The sequence below is a fragment of the Echinops telfairi genome, unplaced genomic scaffold (genome assembly GCF_000313985.2).
Source record: "Echinops telfairi isolate 266 unplaced genomic scaffold, ASM31398v2 ScPeMD7_3533;HRSCAF=4204_0, whole genome shotgun sequence".
Classification (NCBI taxonomy): domain Eukaryota; kingdom Metazoa; phylum Chordata; class Mammalia; order Afrosoricida; family Tenrecidae; genus Echinops; species Echinops telfairi.
Genome location: NW_022107431.1, coordinates 30745041 through 30767355, shown reverse-complemented (window position 1 = coordinate 30767355; position 22315 = coordinate 30745041). Strand labels below are relative to the sequence as shown.

The 22315-nt window shown below is 47.0% G+C and overlaps 1 protein-coding gene across 1 annotated transcript; it reads right to left on the bottom strand.

Annotated features, from left to right (window-relative positions):
- Positions 1 to 15853: 15853 nt before the first annotated feature.
- Positions 15854 to 17477, bottom strand: CITED2 (Cbp/p300 interacting transactivator with Glu/Asp rich carboxy-terminal domain 2). The gene is made up of 2 exons (XM_004701974.4): positions 17300 to 17477; positions 15854 to 16835 (listed from the first exon to the last, which is right to left on the bottom strand). The coding sequence occupies exon 2, from the start codon at positions 16825 to 16827 to the stop codon at positions 16018 to 16020; it is 810 nt and encodes a 269-aa protein (XP_004702031.3). The 5' UTR covers positions 16828 to 16835; positions 17300 to 17477; the 3' UTR covers positions 15854 to 16017.
- Positions 17478 to 22315: the final 4838 nt, after the last annotated feature.

Here is a 22315-nt window from a genome sequence, read left to right as displayed (position 1 = left end):
AAGGATTATTCTCCATGGGTTTCTCAACGGCTAGCTTTTTGGAAGTAGATCACTAAGCCTTTATTCTGAGGTATCTCTGGGTGGACTGAGCATCCCGTTTTTCAGTAGCCAGTTAATTGCTTTAACTCCTTGGCACTGCCCATGAACGCCATGCATCACCAGAGATGGATTAAATTTTTATCAAGTTCAACATTTCCAGGGAAAGATTTTAACTGGGTCAGATGTAATATCTGGACCAATTGACTACTACCAGAAGACTAAGGTCTGACATGTGGCATAGCTGGGCCAGGTTGTCAGGAATCATTGTAGCCAGGGCAGCAAGATCATGGGAGACCATGGAAATTCTCATAGAAGTGTATGACTGGGGTGGAGAAAGGGGCTTTGTGGGAGGTTGTGTTAAGCCAAAGATTTGATTGCTCTTACCCTCCCTGTTTGAATCTTGCTGCGTTGATTTCATATTCGTTTTGGCTTTGGTGCTGGACCAGTGTTGTTTGTTTTTTTTTATCATGGAAATAGACCATATAGCTACCAGTAATTTCTCCATAAATATTAGGTTCTGTTCATTTTGCACCGAGATTAATCACCTGCCACCATGTACATGATTTTCTTGGTTAAGAAAGATTGTTTATTAATCATATTAACAAGGGAATTTTTGAAGGGCTAGAAATGAAGACATAATTATTACATACCTCTTTTTAAGAGGTTATTTATTTATATTAACAAATGCCACTTTATATAAAAGACATTTCAACCTTTGCCAAAAAACATGCTTGGAGTGATTTATGATAGCATTTTGTTAGCTATATATCTTTATTATATGAAGCAGTTTTACTTGAAAATATGAAAGCTTTATAAAGACACCAGCTAAGAATCTAGGCCTGGAAATAATAGTTTCAGAAAGTGTAGCTCAGTTTTACCTTTTCTAGAGATGGAGTTGCCATCTAGTCTCCCGCCTAAGCCCGGATGATTAGCGGAGGTCAAAGTTCGGGACTTCTATCCCTGGCAAAACCATCCCCACTGATTGGTTCTGAAAGGGGTACGTGCACATCAGAAAACAGATCTTTCTGTGAAAGGTTTTCTCTTCCTCTGAAAAAAAGTCACAGTCACATTTTTCCTTCAGGCCATTATTGGCTCTGCATGCAATGTGAGCTCCGCTAATACCAAACTTTCTTTTTTAGTCGTTTTATTAGGGGCTCATACAACTCATATCACAATCCATACAGGCATCGATTGTGTAAAGCACATCTGTACATTCATTGCCCTCATGATTCTCAAAACATTTGCTCTCCACTGAAGCCCCCGGCATTAGGTCCTCATTTTCCCCCTTCCCTCCCCGCTCCCCCCCCCACATGAGCCCTTGATAATTTATAAATTATTATTTTGTCATATCTTGCACTGTCCGATGTCTCCCTTCACCTGCTTTTCTGTTGTCCGTCCCTGAGGGAGGAGGTCACATGTAGATCCTTGTAATCGGTTCCTCCTTTCTAACCTACCCTCCCTCTACCCTCCCAGTATGGCCAACCTCACTACTGGTCCTGAAGGGATCATCAGCCCTGGATTCCCTGTGTTTCTGGTTCCTATCTGTACCAGTGTACATCCTCTGGTCTTGCCAGACTTGTAAGGTAGAAGTGGGATCATGATAGTGGGTGGGGAGGAAGCATTTAGGAACTAGAAGAAAGTTCTATGTTTTACCGTTGCTATAGCGCACCCTGACTGGCTTGTCTCCTCCTCGAGACCTTTCTGCAAGGGGATCTCCAGTGGCCTACAAATAGGCTTTGGGTCTCCACTCCGCACTCCCCTTCATTCACAATGATAGGATTTTTTGTTCTGATGATGCCAGATGCCTGATCCCTATGACACCTCGTGGTTGCATAGGCTGGGGTGCTTCTTCCATGTGGGCTTTGTTGCTTCTTTGCTTGATGGCCGCTTGCTTACCTTCAAGCCTTTAAGACCCCAGACGCTATATCTTTTGATAGCTGGGCACCATTAGCTTTCTTCGCCACATTTGCTTATGTTCTGTAACACTTTAAAGAGGTCTTTGGTAGCAGGTTTATCTGTTGCAATCGATCTTCTGATTTCTTCAGTGCTATTACCGTGAGCGTTGATTGTGAATTCAAGTAAAATGAAATTCTTGACCACTTTAGATTTTTCTCCATTTATCAAGATAGTGTTTATCGGTCCAGTTGTGAAGATTTTTGTTTTCTCTACAGGTGGTTGTAATCTCTAGGAGAAGCTGTCATCACTGATCCTCATCAGTAAGCGCTTCCCACAGTGCTCCTCACTTTCCACGTGAAAGGCCGCGTCCTCTGCGGAGCCCAAGTTGTTCATCTGCCTTCCTCCATGTCTCCACCTTGTTCTCCTTCCTAGAGTCCAGGTTCTCAGGTGATTTGCTCAGAACACAAATTGAATAAAGATGGTTAAAGAATACAACCTGGGTGTATACCGTTCCTGATTTTAACATCTATCATGTCCCTTTGCTCTGTTCCAACAACTGCCCCCTTTGGTCTTTGTGTTGCTTCTGCATGAGCACAGATACAAGTGCTGAAGTTCTCGTCCTTCACTACGTCATCCATCATTTGTCTTAGTCTAGTTGATAAAACACAAGCTAACAACTTTCTGGTATTCTCAGCTTTCAGTAAAAAGTCATCTGACACCAGTGATCGCCCTTATTCCACATCTGCTTCTGAATCCAGTTTGAATTTCTGGCAGCTCCACACCAATGCGCTGCTTCAACTGGTTTTACTTTATCATCAGGAAAAATTTACTTGTGTGGGATATTAATGTCATGGTTAGATAATTTCAACATTCAGGAGGAGCGGGGATGAGGGGGAAAAATGAGGAGCTGATGCCAGGGGCTTACGTGGAGAGCAAATGTTTTGAGAATGATCAGGGTAACGAAGCTACAAATGTGCTTTCTACAATTGATGTATGTATGGATTGTGATAAGAGTTGTGTGATCCCCCAATAAAATGATTTTAAAAAGAATAATAAGCTAATTTCCACATTCTACTGGATGGATCACCTTTCATTGGAAGGGGTACTGATCAGAATCTCTTCCATTTTCCTGACCAGGTTCCTCAGTTCACAACTTCTTGGCAAAGGAAGGAATGGGCGGTGCACTTCTGAATGACTAGGCACTAACAACCTCATGAATAAAGAAAAGCCTCATTCCAAACTATCGCCATAATGTGTGGAAAAGAGAGGCAGTTATAATGGATTGGGGTGCCACAAAGTAGGGAGTCATCTGGGAAGTTTCTCAGAGAAGAAGCTACTTGAGACAGGCACGGAAAGACGTGTCAACAATGGATAAAGATGAAGAAGCCCTTTCAGATGGAGGGACAGGCCATGTAAGAGCAGAGAGTGATGAAGTAGGCATTCTCAAAATCATTCACGTGAGAGCAAATGAACAAAAGTTCTCGAAAACGACGGGGCCTTAGGGGTACAGTGGCTAAGCACTCAGCCGTAAAGCAGACCTTTGCAGTTCAAACCCACCAGTGACTTTCTAGGAGAAAAGACCAGGAGTTCCTGTAAAAATGACAGAGGGGGGAGCGGGGAGGGAGGGGGAGAAAGGGGAGCTAATGTCAGGGGTTTAAGTGGAGAGCAAATGTTTTGAGAATGATGAGGGCAATGAATGTATGCTTTACACAATTGATGTATGTATGGGTTGTGATAACAGTTGTATCAGCCCCTAATAAAACAATTAAAAATAATTAATTAAATAAATTTTTTTTTAAAGACAGCCTAGGAAACTCAACAGGGCAGTTTTATTCTGCCCCATGGACTTGCTATGAGTCAGAATCTACTCGATGATGGCTAAATCAGGGACAAGAGGGACACTGCATAGGAACTATGCACAGTTGGGTGTGATGCGTACCAAATCTGGAAACGATTTCTGAGCAACAGGGTTATATGGAATAAGCATGGCTACCTAGATTCATCATTTCTGCTGGGCCTGAACAATACAATCAATTCTCGACTTTAGTATGACAATTCTACCTGCAGTGTGAATGTAGGCGTAATCTGAGAAGCACGGAGACCAGGAAGAGTTGACTGCAGGGTAGGCAAGAAACAAGGAGGGCCTCAATCAAGGAGGAGGAGAATGGAGAGGGGAAGAATGAGACAAGAACGCTGAAAATCATTCATTTACTCCTTGATGAATTCATTTAGCAAATATTTGTTGAATATCTCCCGTGTGCTAGCATTCTACTAGGTACAATGAAGAAAGAAGATAGGCATCTATGCCTTATATTTTTAGGTAAGGCTAGTCATCAAGATATAATTTAATGGCAACATTCTTGATACAATTGATTATGGATTGTTATAAGAGCTGTAAGAGACCCCAATAAAATGATCTTAAAAATAAAAAAGAAATAATTTCAGTAAAATGGGTATTATGTGAGATTATGATCAGTGCTATTTAGTTACTGTTGTTATTTATCAAACCACCCCAAAACTTAGCATCTTATTATGTTTGTGGATTCTGTGGACCCAGAACTCAGAAGATACAGTGGAGATGACTTTGCTGTGGAGCCCCAGCTTGGAAGACTCAACAGCTGGAGGCTGGAAGTACCCGGAGTCATCTTCATGCCACGTACATGCGTTAGGGCTGACTGCCAACCAAGGACCTCAGCTAGAACAACTACACACAGTCTCTCCCTGCAGCTTTGTCACAGCATGGCGGCCTAAAAGCAGTTGGGTTTCTACAATTGCAGCCCAGGAGTCCAAAAGCCAACATCCCTAGAGGACCAGGAGGAAGAGGCATGGTGTTTTATGCCTCACCCTTGGAAGTTACGCAGCAAGTAAATCATCGAGGCTAGGCACAGATTCAAAGGAAGAGACCCAGATGTCACCTTTTGATAGGATTGGTATCAAGAATATCCAGGCCTGTTTACTCACCACCACAAGTGATATGAAGAAAGAATGAGCCATAGTTAGGGAGCAGGGAGTGCTATGGAGAGAAGGTGCTGGCTTTCCTTTTGGATCAGGATGACCATTGAGAAAGCTAGCTCAGACAAAGACCTAAGGGAGTTTCCAGTAGGTAAAACACCTTTTAGGCAGAGTTCGGGGAAGCAAGTACAAAGAACTTACTGGCCAATTAGGGCAGGCGGGGACCGCGTAGGGGAACTAAAGTTGTGTGGGGAAGAAAGAAGGGATCCAGGACACGCCAGATTTCTGACTTGAGTGGCTGGAAGGATGGCGGTTCCATTAACCAGAACGGGAACAGAGGGGGGAGGAAAGAACCGGGTGGGGCTGGAGAGGGGCGTTCAACTGTTTTTGACAGTCATGTGCCTATTTGAAGTGTGGGGTAGGAGTGGGGTCTCCACAGTAGACACAACTTGAGAAGAACTATGGCCTTGGGAATGCTCAGTGTGGCAATCTGACTGTATCAGCTTGGTTGGGCCAGGATTGTCAGTGGTTTGGCAGTTAATACCAAGAGTCCCCCATGACCTGACCTAGCACAATATAATTACAACCAATCAGGTTTAAGCCTCCCGGATGGGATAAAGTTAGGGTGGAATGCAACAGTCTTATTCAGCCCATAACCCTGATGTCATTAAGTCTCCGGAGGGGGTGTGGTCTGCTTCCTATATGAGTGGACACTCTGGAAAAGACTAATTGCTTTTTTGCTGGGTCTGGATCTTACATCTGATTCATTGAGCACCAATTGGGTCTATGGACTTGAGCTGATGGGCTGCTGATCCTGGAATCATCAGTGGCCTGCCATCTGACCTACTGCCCTGGGATTCCTTTGCCTCCCCAGTCACATGTCTGGCTTGCTGACCTTGGATGCGTCTGCCTCTACAGGCACCAACCTGGTCTTCCACCGAACTTGGCTCCCTCAGCTCCAGAGGCTACAACATCAGGAGAAGCCTCCAGCTCCTCTGGCTCATGGGCTTGAAGTCTGCCTGCACCTGGGACTTGCCCCCTTTTACAACTCTGTGAATCATCTCCGCATATACGTGCCCATCACTGGTCTTGCTTCTCTAGAGAAGGTAGCCAAAGACCTTCAGTCTCTAGATTGTGTCAGAATGCTTAGAAATGGGTGGCATGGGCCAGTGAGATGTAGGAAAAAGCCTGGCGATCGCCGATATTGAAGGTAAGAAGTAGTTGAACTGGACCGACTGGAGACATAAGGTGAGAAACAGGGGAGGTGAATGGTTTAAATGTTAGACAAAGATGGAGAAATAGCTAGCAACCTTTACCTGTCTTCCTCACGTATGATAAAATCCTAGTATTCACATGCGACTCTTCTAGTTAAAATGTCCTACTCGCTCAGACTTTCTCTTTGAAGATGCAGATGTACCAGCAGGACAGGACTCTGAATCACTAGCACTGGAGTAAAAGGCAGTCTGGAGAAATTAGCTTCTCTAAAGCGAAAGGGAATGCATAGGGGAAGATGCAACTTATTGGAAGAGACACCTTTTCACCCGTGAAACACACAACTTCCCTCTAGTTCTTGAATGCTTCCTCTCCCCCACTATCATGATCCCAGTTCTACTTTACAAATCTGGCTAGAGCAGAGCACGTACACTGGTACAGATCAGAGCTGGAAACACAGGAAATCCAGGACAGATAAACCCCTCGGGACCAACAATGAGAGTAGCGATACCAGGAGGGTAGAGGGAAGGTGGGGCAGAAAGGGAGGAACCAATCACAATGATCTACATATAACCCCTCCCTCCGGGATGGACAACAGAAAGTGAGTGAAGGGAGACATCAGTCAGTGTAAGACATGAAAAAATTATAGTTTATAAATTATCAAGGGTTCGTGAGGGAGGAACGGTAGGGGAGGGAGGGAGAGGGAAAAATGAGGAGCTGGTATACCAAGGGCTCAAATAGAAAGAAAATGTTTTGAAAATGATGATGGCAACAAATATACAAATGTGCTTGGCACAATGTATGGATTGTGATAAAAGCTGTATGAGCCCCCCATAAAATTATTTTTAAAAAGAGAGACTTTTGGTCAATTTCCCACTTTTATTAGAATGCAGTCAGTGTTTCTAGAAAACGGACACTCACAACCATTGGATCAGTTCTGACTCACAAGGACCCTCTAGGACAGAGTGGCGTTGCCCCTTTGGGTTTCTGAGGACGTAAATCTTTCCGAGGGCAGTCTCCTCTTTCTCCCCCAGAGAGGCTGCTGGGTTCAAACAGCTGTCTTTGTGGTCAGCAGCACACACAGTAGATGTTCTCAGCTTCTCTCCCATCTTTTATCTTCAGAGTGATAGATGGCTTGGGGTATTTTATACGTAAGAAAACAAATGGGGGTACAGAGGGTGGAAGTTCTTCAAGCCTGTGGCAGGGATCATCTTGGAAGTACTTGGGAAACGTGCCAATATGAATGTACAGACCTTCAGCTACACCTAGTGGCCAAGTATGGAAAGGTACACATACTGGAATACCAGTATCCTGATTCTTTTGCCACGTTACCTTTCCACGGCAATTAATTATTACTTGTGCAGCTTTGCATTTATGAAGCACAGCTCATTTTGGGTAACTACTTCCAACTTATCTATGAGTTTGTAATCTACCTAGATAGTTAGTGACCCAAACAGGAGGAATGTGGTTCGGTTTTTTAAAAAAGGAGAGACTGGGTAGAGCCTATACAACTATTATTGGCTTGTTAAAAGGCTGTGTAAAGTGGGAAGTTTGAGAAGAAGAAATAAATGAATGAGCAGGTGTCTCTTGATGGCTCAATTTGGGGGGCTTTTACTTGCATGTTCAGAAATATTGGTAGCCAATCCTCGCAGTCATTTCTGACAATGAAGGGGACTTTTCACAGAGATGATTCCAACCTTTGGAGAGGTCACACAGATGGGCACATCCACAGGCCCATCGGAGGCCATGGCGTCCCCGTTAGCTTGGAAAGGAAATGGTAAGAAATTGATCTAACAGGGTCTCCAGGCGTTTTCTAATACCGCATCCCGTCTTCCCCGAGGAAGAAAAGCGATAGGAATGGATTTGTGTTTCCTTAATGAGAATTTAAATACAGAATGCATTAATTAAACATCCTCTTTTTACTGATGAAGAAACGGAAGCCAACAGTGACTAAATTACACAGCTGTTTGGTTGCAGAACTAGCCCTAGAACCCATGTTGTAAAACCTTGATCGAGCATTCTTCGTACTACAATTACTCAGAAATTAGCTAGGTTTCCATAGACTCAGGTTAGTGCAAGGGTGAGTTTATCCCTGCATCCAGAATGTTGAGCTAGAGGGAGAAAAATTAAGTGCAAATTAGCTAAATATGGCATTTCCTTTAAGATGCACATTTACAACCCCTACCCCCATATTAACAGCCTGAGTCTTACAATCAATGTTAAATATAATTATTATCGAGCAGTGGGGCCCTCGTGAAGTGGCTATCCTTACCTGTGAGAATTTTGTCCCTAATGTTCTCATCAGTTAAGAAGTGTTGGTTTAACTATTCACACTTGCATAATGATAATCATAGTAGCTTTGGCTTAATTTCTGAAAGGAACTATTTCATATCCCTCAATATGTAATCCACTTGGGGAAGAAACATTTTTTAAAAAAGAAACAACTATTTAAATGGCTGCTATTCTTTGATTTGACTTGAAGCTAACAAGCGAATGTGAAAAGGATTAATGAGATCAAGGTGTTAAGAAGAGGTTACAGGGACTCACTCACCATGAGGATACTGTTGCGTTATCAAGGACCAAACTTAATTTGGAAGCAACTCTAGACTGGATTCGAAAAAAGCTTAGGCCCAAATCTTGCGAGTCTCAAGAGGAAATGGTACGCAATTATCTGTGTTAAGTATATGTTGTAATTTGTGCTCTGTAATGCAGTGTTTGTTTCTCTTAAAAACTTTCTCCTCAAAGGCAATTATTAAATTGACGGATCGTGTTACATCCAACGGCATTTGCAGAGTAATTGGACTCTAAAACAGCAGCATGATGTATTAGACAGAGCACGGGTCTTCAAGGGTGGGTCTAAAATGCTCAGCTCCCCTGCAACCTACTAGCTGTGTTGTCCTTGAACAATTCACTTCCTGCTCGGTGACAGGGTTGGGGGTTTTTTGGTCTGAAATTGGAATAATGTCATGAGCCTTGTAGGAATATGGTGAGGACCAAGTCGGAGCGTTTGGACAGTGCCTGTCGCGATGCCTGTCACATAGCAAGTGCTCGATAAGGCAAACTGAATGTCAACCACGTAGGTGTTCAGAAACGTGAGCCAAAGAATATGTTTTTCTGACTTGGTCCCATGGAGCCTTCTAAGCCTTGCTTAACTACTCCACTGCTAACTGAAGGTTGACAGTTCGGACCCACCAACTGCTCCTTAGGAGACAGATGTGGCATCTGCTTCGGCCAAGATTACAGCCTTGTAATCAGTTCTACTCAGTCTGAAAGAGCCATTATGAGTTGGAATTGACTGAGTGGCAATAGGGTTAGCCAAAACAAAGTTTTTCACCATTTTTCAAATTCAAAATAATTTCTTGAAATTTTATTCTCCCGACAAAAGTAAAAAAAAATTTTTTCTTAAACATATAATATGCAATTGACGTGTGTATGGATTGGGATAACAGTTGTATGAGCCCCTAATAAAATGTTAAAAAAAAAACATATAATATGACACACACACACACACATCTTTTCTTCTTCAAGTTAATGCTTTTCTTCACATTCATTTGGACTGAAAAATGTTTAACTGAACTTAACTTACAAAATGACTAACCCAAGGATCATTATGATTTAGATCCTAGGTGTTTGCAAGCATGGAAATATTATTTACCATAAAGCAACCACAACAAAAAGTGATCTACAAGAGATTGAAAACAATAGCAACAATTTGGGGGCCAAGTGACTTAAGGGATCAAAAGGCCAACGTTTGAATCAGTTCCTCCGGCTGCCAGGGAGTTCATCCCCCCCAGGCTGACCCTAACCCCACACGTGGCAGAGTACAAGTGCACTTGGAAGGGTTTCAAGGTGGTAATCTGTTGGGAGGAAATTACCAGGATATATATTTCTAGGGGCCTTGGAGGAGACTCGAACCCCCTCCCTTGGGGTTAACTGGAATCTGTCGACTGTTTGGACCACCCCAAACCAAACTCACTGCCGTTGAGTCCATTTGGACTCATAGTGACCGACCAGGACCGAGTAGAACTGCCCCTGTGAATCCAAGCCTCATCTTTCATCCATGGGGCAGCTGGTGGTTTCAAACTGGTGACTTTGCAGTTAGCAGCCTAACTTGTAACCCACTAGGCCACCGGGGCTCTACCACCCAGAGACTCTATATTAGTTTCTAGGAAGACCCCCCTCCCCACCCCCACCCCAAAAAGTAAAAAGGCTATAAGGGCCTCTAAGTGCATTTCCTTCATTTTAGCATGCTTATCTTCTCCATAATCATAAAGGTTTTCTTCCTACAAGCTTTCTTTTCTTCTGATTTTATGATTGACTTCCCAGGGAGTCTACGTTTTGCTTCCCAACCAGCTCTCAAGAACTGGACCCACAGGCCTTAGTTAGCCCTGTCCGCTTTTCAAAAACCATTCACCTATTTGAGGCCCATCTCTCTCATCACACCAGGCAGCGAGCCTGTTCGGAGCCACACTCCCTCCTGTCACTTCCTTCCACAGCTGGAAGTGTCACCCAGTAGCCACTCCTTTGCGGAGAGAGAGTGAAGGATGTCAGGGCTGAGCACAATGGTGATGCCATGGGAAACCCCCAAGAATCCCGTGAATCACTGCCCTCGCTCCACGTGGTGCCCCTGCCCCACTAATCTTTCAAATTAGTTCAGCCTAATGAAAAACAACAACATATAGAGCAAGTAATAATACTCATCATTCATCTTCCCGTCCTGCTTTAACGGAGCTGAAGCCAGCCGAAGCACCACCAACCGTAGGGCTGGCCCAGACAACACCGACTGCTAAACTTGGGGAAAGAAGTGCTTGAGCAGCAGCCAGCCGCTGAGCGTGTTTATAGGAAGTATAGGAGTATTAGTTACTCCTGTATTTTCTTTCCTAAGGACCGTGGGTTCGATTCCTCACACAGCAGAGCTCGACTGCTCTCCTTAGGTTTTCTTTCGTTGAGTTTATGGATAACAAGATACCATAGTAATGTGTGCCCCGTTTTAAATACATGACGTCAGTTTAGGTTTTTCCAAGAGCTACCAAAATTCACTGCCACCCAGTTGACACTAACTCACAACGACCCTGTCGGACAGTAGAACCTGCCTCCAGAGGTTTTGAAGCCTGTGATTCTGCAGAAATAGAAAACTGTCTTTCTCCCCCCTGCAAGGGGCTGGTGGTTCTGAACTGCTGACCCTGCGGTTAACAGGCCCAACACCTATTCGACGGTCTAAGAGGGTCTTACTGACTAAAAGGCTAAACAAAAACTGTTTATGAGAAGTAAGTGCATGACTTGATGGGAAACATCCCGACACTTCCTTTCCCACTTAAAATTTTAAGTACGGTTATGGGGGAGGGGGGTGGGGAGGGTGGGGGTGGAAAAAGACTCATTTCCCTGCTTGCTGGGTAAAAATAGGGCGGTAATTTAGGCGGTCCATTGGAATTCAAATTCTGACGTTGCCATTGTAGCTTCTCTTCTGTGGGGAAAAGACAAACAGAACACAAGATAATAGGGGTTTATTGGCTAAGTCATTTGATGTGCTACCTATTGTTCTCCTCCTGAGGCTCGGCCTTAACCTGCCTGGGAGCTCTGATTCTGATGATAGTGGTACAGTGCAGAGATGATAAATACCATCTGCGGAGTGACATTTCTTTTATGCGAGCAAAACAAAACCAGGGGGGAGGGTGGCCAATGCTTAGATCCTAAATTCCATGAATTATCATTTCATCCCCCCTAGCCCCCATTTAAAAAAAGACAATTTATCTGCCAGGTTTATTTGAAAACAGATTTGACTGACTCACAGAGAGAGTAACCCTCATTCTTATGAATTCTTATGAAAGGGCCAGTCACCTTTTTCACAAGATTAGAGCCAGTGGCTCGGTCACATTCCAACCCAGCTAATTGCCTCCTGCATTCCTGGATTTTTCTCTCCACCTTCCCAGCTTGCACATACCAGCAGATGCACGATGATGTGCCCTTGTTCCAGATCGAGGGTCCTGTTCTTAGGGATGCAGGGTGCTCACTCTTTCAACCTGGATGACCCAGGAAGACATTCGTCTGGACCCTTGTTTATTATACTGGTCGCAAGAAAACCCCCCGACCCCATGTGGATTTCAAAAGGGAAGGCGCATTTCAGTGTGCAACCTAATCATAGATGATGGTTTTAGCAAAGATATTCTTAAAAGGTGTTTATTCTGGAAACTTCTGTGATCAAACAAAACAAAACAAAATGTGTTGTTCAAATGTATGCTGTTTGCCTGACTAAAGAAATTGAAGTGTTTAGAAACAGCAAAAGGCAAACAAACAAGGCAAACAAGCCAGCCATCAAACACTCCTGAGGAAACAGTTTTGACCTTCTGAATAAATTCCACAAGGGGGCGCAAACACCTAATGGTCCGGCACTGCAAAGTTTCTAGTTCAGAGCTGGCCACCCATAATGGATTAGTGGATTAATATTTGCTCTAAAGGATCTGGCCTTTAATGTTGACGTCAATTTATAGCTATCCCAGGTGTTTACAGTAGTAAAAGTCACGGAGCCCATAAACTTCACAATAGTGGTACTAGTGCTCTAGCCTAACACCCCATCAACAGTGGTGATTAGAGAACTGTTCTTCAAAGACCCATCCATGGCTGTAACGTCTTTATCAGCTCCAGCAAAGATACGGCCACCAGGGTTTTATCAGTCACAAGGCAGAGCTACAATTTTTATTCATGCGCACTTATTTCTCGGACAAGGAGCTATGATGTTGTGCTGTGGCTTATCATTGATCTCTTCTTGAAAATCAAGTAGAGTGTCTATTTGTGGGCTAAGCCTAAAGAACAGAAGCTCTCTTGTACCATTTTAGAACTTTTTGAAAAACAGCCAAGGTACAGAGGTCAAATTTCCCCATATGCTAGAAGCAACTTAGTAGGAAGAAAGCCCACAAAAGGTTTTGCAAATGTCTGCCAGTAGCTGGGTGATCTAGGTCACTGTACAGGTTTCATTAATCAGGTTGTTCAAACAAGGAGTTATTTTTCTCTGCTTAGGAGCCCTGCAGATATCACATAGTAGATTCTACTCAATTGTTGATCAAAAAAGACTTCTAATGAAATAAAGATCGTTCAAGAGAATGGGGCGGGTGGCAGGGGAGGGTTGTGTTTGCATTTTTAACTGAAGAGAAATTGTGTGCATTCGACTGGGCTCCTCTGAGTCCCCAGTGCTGGCAAGGACCGGCTCAGGATCTAATAATAGTTCCTTGGGCTCTGTATCGCCAGATACGTGCCCCAGCCTTGGCGCAGCAGGGGGCATTTCGTGACCGAGCAGGTGTCCGGGCTTATTCCTTGGCAGAGTAAATGGGGAAGAACGGTGGCAAGACAATTCTTCTGCTTCTTTCAAACCAACCAACAACAAACACAACACAATGCCCCCCAAAGCATTCCCTCTCCCCACCCACCCCCACCCCAATGAAAAAGAACTAGCTCTGCTGTATTCATATGCATGCAAACATCTTCTTTTCACTTGGCTCTCTGGAAAGCAAAAAGCCAAAGAGGAAAACTTACTGTGAAAATGCTTCTCCGGGAAGATGTAAGGCTGACTGCAGATGCAGTATTGACATGCCTCAGCTGAAGAAAACTTCGGCGTTAACTATTAATGTGGGAATTCTACCTCAGCTGTGAACAGGGAGCTTGGAATGATTCTGGGTAGCCTCCAAAGAAATGACTTATTTAGAACCTAATTTTTAATAAGGAAATGTCAATTACAGAGGTATGAAAACAGACCCAGTGGAGGGTGGATTTTACTTTTGCATGGCCTACCTGGGAGATGGGCTCATAGAATGAAGGTGATCAGAACTCGATTGAAATCAGCCCTCTGCCAGATCTGCTGTAATCTAACACCTCCACGCACCCTCCCTGCCTGGATTTTATTATTATGAAATATGAGACTTAAGGTTAGATTCCAAGCATCCAAAGGCAGTGCTGTTTAAAGTATTATTTGAAAGGTTTTCTCCCTCTGATTTCTTTACCCCTCCCAGGAGGTTAAGGACATGAGTCACCTCTAGCCCCATACTTTTTTCTTCAAGGTAGGTGAATTGCTCTCCTACATATGAAGCCAAGTCATAAAAACCTGAAAAGGAAAGCAAAATAAAATGTCTTCCCCTTCCAATTGGGATCATTCAAGGTGCTCACAATATTACTTTTGCTGTTGCTTGATTACATAAGGCAAAAGGCTGAGGTTATCATCTTGGCAACTCATCCAGGTAAAATGAAAACGATCTTAGCCTTGTGTGTTCTTCAGCACCTAACGCATGTCACAGACCAGGCTCCGAATTCTGGCCAACGGGGCATGCTGGAGAGGGAACATCTTGTGATGACTGTAATTTGACCTTTGAATCAACCTTGCCGAATAAACTCTAAATATTATAGAACAAACTAGAAAGAAAGCCTCAAGGTGAATTCCGCCCCCTCTTCCTCTCAGACTGGAAGCCAGTCAGAAGCTATTTCAGAGATTAAGCTGGAAACTGTGCTTCCCTCCTTATCATCCCTGTTGAGAAATAAAATTTGTCACCAGAGATAAAGGTAGACCTGCAGTTAATGCCACCCTCATCCATCACCCAGAATATTATTCCAATCCACCTGCATTTCACTAAAGCAGTTACCACTGGAAGCATTTGCTCCTCTGCCCGCCCTCCCACTCGAAAAAATATTTTCAATAGTTACTATTACAAACCTTTGTCACTTGAATAGGAAATGTTCCCTGACAACTTTGCAGCTTTTGATTAAACCCCCACCCAGAGGCATGTTACAATGATAGCAATGAAGCACTATGCCAATTATGTTAAATCCTGCTCTGTGCTTAAGCTCATCCTGACCTGTTTTAGAGTCCTGTAATTTATCCTTTGGAATGCTTAACTCTCATAGATAAGGGTTCAACTTAAGGAGGCCAAAAACAAACAAATACAAAATAGAGGCATCCCCTCACCCCCCCTCCCACAATGACAGCTAGAAAACAAAGTTATTTCTTAACTTTTTATTGACATTGGCAAATTAAAATAGAATAAATTAACAAGTATTTTTTCAAAAAAATGTTTTGTACAAAAATACTGTCAAAATTTCCTAAAAAGCTTTCAACACAGTAGTATCTTTTCATGTACTGAATATAACTATTAGCACAGTGTCAAAAATGTTGAAGACAGAAACAAAATAAAAATCTGTGAAATGTTTGCCGCTGACGCCATTCCACACCCAATTATTGTCTGTACATATGGGGGAGGGGGCGCGAAGGGAGTGGGAGGGGGAGAGCCAACTTTAAAGTGAACGGTATGACTTTTCCTGATCCAGAAGAGTTTGGCCCACATCTGTTTAATCTTCCAGTTTCGCATATTTTAAAAATTAGTCTGTACTCAAATGCATAGTTAAAAAAATGAAGCGAGATGGCAGTTTTGTGCAGTAATATCTGCCCTTCAAAGTTCATGCAACCAACGAATGCAATTTTTTCCTTTCACTCATAAATCTGAATGCAGTTCGGTCATGTGAAACCGTCTACAAAATCCACAAGATTAAGCAGTTTGCCGAGATTATTATCTAACAGTTGAGCACTGGAGAGTGAGGAAATAAGGAGCCCAAACAAACAACAACAAAAAGAGACCAAGTTAGCTAGATAGTTCAACTACATAAGGGAGGTGAATGTCAAGGCTACAAAAAACGAAACAAAAACTGGGGAGGGCGAGGGGGGAGGGGAGTGGCAGCACTTTTTTTTTAAACCAATTTGTACAAGTTTATAGTTTACTTTGTTTCCAAGTTCTCAAACCTTTCAAGATCTGAAAAGCGAGATACTGTGTCTAAGGGAATGTTTTTTTTTTTTTTTTTTAATTTTTGTTGTTTTGTTTTTCAATTCACACTGAAGGAGTTGGGGGTTTGATTTCTTTCGCCGCCAGGCTTTCCTCCAGCGAGTCAGCAGCTCACTCTGCTGGGCTGCTGTTTACACACGAAGTCCGTCATGAAATCAAACTCGTTCTGCCCCAGCCAGAGTTCCGGCAGCTCCTTGATGCGGTCCAAACCCATTTCTATCACTAAGGACATGAGCACTTCCTCGTCGATGAAATCCGTGTCTATGACATTGGGCGGCAGCATTGCAGCAGGGACGTGGGCCACAGAAGCGGGCATGTTGCTGCCGCCGCCGCCGCCGCTGTTGCTGCTGCCCGCACCGCCCGAGGTGCCGCCGGAGCCGCCAGGGGTGCTGCTGCCGCCGCCCGAGCCGCCCGGGGTGCTGCCGGCGCCGCTGTGCTTGGGGTTGCAATCTCGGAAGTGCTGGTTTGTCCCGTTCATCTGGTGGCCGGCAGCGGAGTGCAAATCCGGCATGTAGTGGTTGTGGGGGTAGGGGTGGTGGTTGAAATACTGGTTGTTGAGCTTCTGCAGCTGCATGCTGGCCGGCAGGGAACCTCCCTGGCTGGCCACCGGAGGGCCCATGAACTGGGAGTTGTTAAACCTGGCCGCGGGGGCCAGCGCGCTCGGCGGGTGCCCGCCGTTCACAGTCCCCGGCCCCATGGCGTGCCTGATGCCGCTGGTGGCATTCAGGTTGCCCGCGCCGTAGTGTATGTGCTCGCCCATGAGGGCGTTGAAGGCGTGCTGGGGCTGCTGCTGCTGGTGGTGGTGGGGGCTCGGGAACTGCCCCATGCCCATGCGGTGGGCAGGGTGGTGGTGCAGCCCGTTGGTGCCGTCGGGGAAGCGCCCGTGGTTCATGGCCATCATATGGTCTGCCATTTCCAGTCCTGGAAGGGAAAGGAGCAGGCGATCAGCCCTTCGCCACACGTGTCGCCCACCACAGCGCACCCCACTTTTCTCGCCTCGGTCCCCGAAACGCCCCGCGCGCGCGCCCGCCCGCCCGCACGTCCCCGGGAAGCCACTCTCCGGTGCACCGGCGCTCCGCCGCCACCGCGGAGCTGCCACCCACCCGCCCACGGAGCCGGGCGCCGCACACACTGCCCCTTGCCCTGCGATCGGGCGGGGGGAGCCGGCCGCGGCCCACACCCCCCTCCGCTCCCCGAAGTGGCCTAATAAAGGAAGTGCCCCGTAGCCCGCCGCCAACTTCAGGCATTCAACCAGCCTCCCTCATCCTGTTGTTGCACATCCTGTTGTTATTCCCCAGCTCCGCCTCGCGCTCTGCCTCCGGGCAAACCCTGCCCACGGAGGACCGGCTGGCAGGAGCCCCACCGGCTTCGGCCGCGGCGCTCACCTTCCGTCGTTGCGATGTCTGCTCCGAAGACCGAGGGCGGGATCGTCGGCTCCAGGGCCGGCTCAGCCGCACATAGAGGGGACCTTCCGGGCGTGCGGGGCGCTGGCGGGCGCGGGCTGGGCGCCGAGGGCTCGCCGCGGCCGCTGGTGCAGGAGTGGAGCCGTTCCCTTTGATTTCCCCTCCGCTGCCCTCACAGCTCCGCGAGGCGGACCGGCATCTGCCAACAATGAGCTGTGTTTCTCCGGGCTTTGGCCACTTAATATAAGCATCTCAGGAAGGGCGGAGCAAGAACCTCCCGGCCGGGCGGCGCCAACACGCGGACGGCGGAGTCTCCGCACGCTGGACTGGGTTCTCGAGCCGCGGCCCCGCGGCCGGCGGCACGTGCGCAGAGGCTGCGGCCGCCCCGCCCCCTCTTGTTTCCTCCGGGCTCAGAAAACTGGGAGCGTCCCGGCCACCCCGGGCCGGCGGGGGAAGGGAGGGGTCTGGGCTGGTGGGGGACACAATCCTTCCTACCGTCTGCACGGCGAGGAAGGAGGCAAACTCGCCGCCCCCTCCGCCTGATGCCTGTCCGCAGCTCGCCCACCCGGCTCACCTAGCCGTCTGGCTTGCGCGCTGCAGGAAAAAGGGGGCTCGCTCCGCGCTCCCGCCCTCTAGAATGCCCTTCTGCACCCCGACTTTGCCGGGCCGTGCTGCCCGAGCGGGTCGGTGGGGCCCAGACACACCCTGCCCCCTCCCCCGAGCGCGCTCTCCCGGGCCCAGCCTTTGTGTGTGCACAGGGGCAGCCTGCAAACGCCACTCGGAGCTGCTGCGAGCAGATGCATTTTTTCCAGTCCTTTCAAGGACAGGCGCTGGGGGCGGGGAGCGGCTGCAGGTGGACGGAGCGCGCTCGCGCGCCGGGCCGCCCCGCTCCCGCGCCGGCGGATCCAGTCCGCGCTTTGGGGCCCGCTGCCGCTCCCGGGGTACGTGTGCTTCTGCTAAGTTTGCGTTTGCTGCTCTTGGTAGCTTTGGCATCCGAGCTGAGGCGTCTCTGCTCTGTAAACAAACTCAGCGATCCTCGTCCCCAGATCCACCTTTTTGCACATACAGTTTCTTGCTTCTGCTGTTGCCCTTGATCCGGGAGGTGGGTGTGTGTGTAAACTTGCACAGCCTCCCTCCGGGCTCTGCCTGATGGTTTGGGGTTGATTTAGAGGCGAACGGGTTTGTAATTAAGAAATTCGAGGGCTGAGTAAGGCTGCTGTTGCTGGAAAAGGAAAACAAATAGATAACATGGTAATCGCTTTGTAAATAAAGTCTTGTTGGAGGTGGGCACGTAGCTGCACGTCCCGTGTGGCACCGTGTGCGCGCGCGCGCGCACAACTGGGACTCGCTTTTCAGTAAAATTGTTCGCTGGGGCAATCCCCCGTCCCCTACACCCCGTACCCCATTGCCCTCCAGTGGCTGGGATTCCTAGGAACCCAGTAGGACAGAGTAGAACTTCCTGGTAGGGTTTTTCACACTTCAAGGGAAGCGCCCTGCCATATTTTTCGTCCTCTGAGAGACTGGTGGTTTCGAACCATTGACCTTGCATTAGCAAGCCAGTTTAACCATTGGACGATAAGAATAGCCTTACTTCCCAGAACCGCAGAACTAGTCAGGTCGCCCACTTGACTCATTGACTTGCAAATAAAACCCTTTATTGCAAATAAAAACCAATCTGGGCTACTAGACTACCCGAGATCCCTTGCTTTCTTCTTACGTGGGGAAGATGAATTTTCCAACCTGAATATAAGGCTGCTCTTTCCGGTTGGAGTTTAGCGCTCCGAATCAGGACTTCTGGACCGAGTTGTTTCTTCATTACTGGGTAGCCATTGACGACTTCCTGCTGTGAAGAGCAAGGACTCCCCCTCCCCCGTCCTGCTTGCTCAGAAGACATTTTTCAAACGCCTCATTGGACTGGAAATTGTGATACATTTCCCCTCTCGGATATTTGCAAGAGACTCAATTCTGATATAATTGTATTTTCATTTATGACCCCACTCCCCTCTGTCTTCCTCCAGTTAGGTGTGTTTTTGTTGTGTTTTGTTTTGTTTGGGTGGGGTGGGGTGGGTAACGTTAACTTTCTCCTGCCTTTTCCCAGGCTTTCCAATGTACGTAATCTTTTTTTCAAACTACAAAATATTTGTTTACCTTTAGGAAACTCTCACATAAAACACATTGCATTGCATTTTGCAACAGGTCCCAGTGCTGTCCGCCCATGCCCCTAGCCGAGGGCCACAACAGAAGCAGAGGCTGGGAGAAGTCATGGAGCCACTTCCCAGAAAGAAAAAAAAAATCTACTCCAAAATATTAGTCAACTCAAAATTGTCAAAAAAGAGTGTTTACTTCCCTTAGTGAGACTGTAGTGTCTTGCAACAGCAAGAACAGCTCTTGAATGTCTAATCTGAATTCCTCTTGTAACCATTAAGGAAAGGTGCAGCTCCATCCAGCTTCACCTATTGGGAAATCCCTCTGAAAGGTCAGTTCCCCACCCCCACCCCTTAAAGGGAAACTCTCTCTCTCTCTCTCTCTCTCAAAGGGAAACTCTCTCTTTCTCTCTCTCTCTCTCTCACACACACACACACACACACACCATGTTGGAAGCTAGCTGAAGCTGGTGGGTAGAGAAAATCAGTTGATGTCCACACACCAAATTGGTGACCCCATGTGTGTCCAAGTTGAACTGTGCCCTGAAGGTTTGCAATGACTGGTTCCTCAGGAATGGATTGCCAGGCTTTTCGTTCTCGGGGTTTCCGAGTAGACTTGACCGTCCAGCCTTTTCAGTAGCAACCATCATACGGAAGATAGCGTGCTCAGTTCATTTATTCACCCATCAAATAGAAGCTTCCTAAGTGCCAGGAGCTTGACGTGTGCCCAGAGACAAGAGTAAAACAAGAACTCATGGTCTAGAGGAGGAGATGGATGGCAGGCATGCTCTGGAGGACACCAAGGAGAAGCGCCTACCCCAGGCATGGTGGCATCTGGGAAAGCTTCCCAGGAGAGATGGTAACTACGTGAGGCCTAAGGACTAATAGGCAAAACATCACACCAGGAGGGGGAGGAAGCTTGGCCAAGCAGTGGATTCAGAGATGGCAGAAACAAGTCCCCAGTGGTGACCCCTGGGCTGGATCCTGAGGGCCTGGTGTCCCTAAACTGAGAACTGTGGATTGCATTCTGAAGGCAATGGGAGACAGGTGAAGGCGTGTGATCCTGCAAGATCAGATCAGTTGTTGATTTAACTGCGATGAGGGCAGCACTTTGGAATATGAATCGAAAACTAGGTAAGGCTGGAAGCAAGGAGGCAACTGCAGTGATCCAGGGTGAAGTGTGCCAGGGACAGGCCCTCAGAAGGATGGTTAGGGAGTAGCCTGTTTTGAGTTCTCTACAGAGCTGAGTGGTGAAGAAGCAGATCAACCCCAAATCTATGCCATCATGGGGACAGCTGGCTTCAGGTAGAGTACTACTCCTGTCCATACAGGGGCACCAGTTCCCAGGAAGATGTCCCCTCCATTTCATCCATCTCTTCTTGCCTGTGCCCAGAGCTGGAGGACAGCCCTGAGTTTGTATGCTGCAAACTGGCTCCTGGGGGGGCAGTGTCCTGGTCTGGGAGTGTGTTGAGTCATGCCACTCTGGTTCAGGTGTCTGTCACCTATTCTCCTTAGTGGGCAGTCTAAGGCAGAGGATAACCTTAACACCCTTGTTTTGCATGCCCTTCACACCCTCTACCTTGTTCTAAGCCTGATTCTGGTTTCGTTAATGGAACAGGTGGGATTCTGTGGTGGTTACACCCCCAGAGCAGATGTTTGAGGGAGAATCTTCTTTGCAGTGAGGCTGGCCTCACAGGTGTGGTACCTCCCAGAGCAGAGGGAGACTCTGAAAGAGTGATGACACCCCATCCGTGTCCCTCCCAGCTCCTCTAGGGCAGGGAGACACAACTCGGGCTGTTACAAATGGATATATTCGGCTTTGGCATGGGGATTGACTTTAGGCTCTGAAGTTGCCCCTGAGGTTGGGCAGGATGCAAGTAGCGCCGTAGGCTTCCTTCACCAGGGCCCTGCTGCCTGCAGACCAGGGATGAGGGGGCTGCCCTACTCTTTGGCAGGTCCAAGCCCCTCCTCTGCTTGTAGGTGACAGGGGTCAGACTGAGTCCCATGCACCAGGAAGTCACACCCCTGTGTGTTGCTCACCCCAGAACAGGCTGTCCCCTGTCCCCCAAGTTATCCCATCACCAGTGATGCTGCTCAGTGTCCTCAAGACTAGGTCTAAGCTATTTGCATTTTTAAAAAGAACCAGGTTCCCTACATATATTAAAACAAAATGAAAGGCAATGTCTGAATTCTATGGGAATATAACTTGTTTGAAACTTTGGAAACACACACACTCGCTGGGAAGGGAAAAGAGGCTACTCATTGGCCCACACCCACATTTAATCACATCTCTGCTCAAACACCGCCCAAAGGTGGTCGTCCTGACCAGCCCACTCCAGGAGCACCATCCTTATTCCCTCACTCAGCTTTCTTCTTCTTCCCGGCACTCAACTCCAGCCCTGCCATGTGACCTACTGAGCATCTCACGGGCTTCTCGGCTGGACCACCAGCTTCTGGAGACCAGCTGCCTCACCTTCATTCGCTATCTTTTAGTGAATAGATTCATCTGTTACTGAACAGACCTATGAGTGGATGAGTGATGAATGACATCTGCCCTAGGTATGCAGGGAGAACCCAAAGGGAGGACTTCGCTCGGTGGCTGAGGGGAGATTTTTCTGGCGAAGGTGAATTTCATGGTTGGGGGGAAAAAAACAAAGTCTAGTGGAAAAGAACTGCAGCTGTCTACCATCCGCATTGTGGTTCACCTGGCAAAACTATCATCCGTTTGAGAAGAGACCTTCAGTGAGGACCATCGACTACTGAGTTATAGAAGAAGGACCTTTCTCAAAAGATGCCAGATAAGGAAATTGGAATGGTGCCAGAAGGAGATGGGCAGAGACCACCTCTGCTTGGT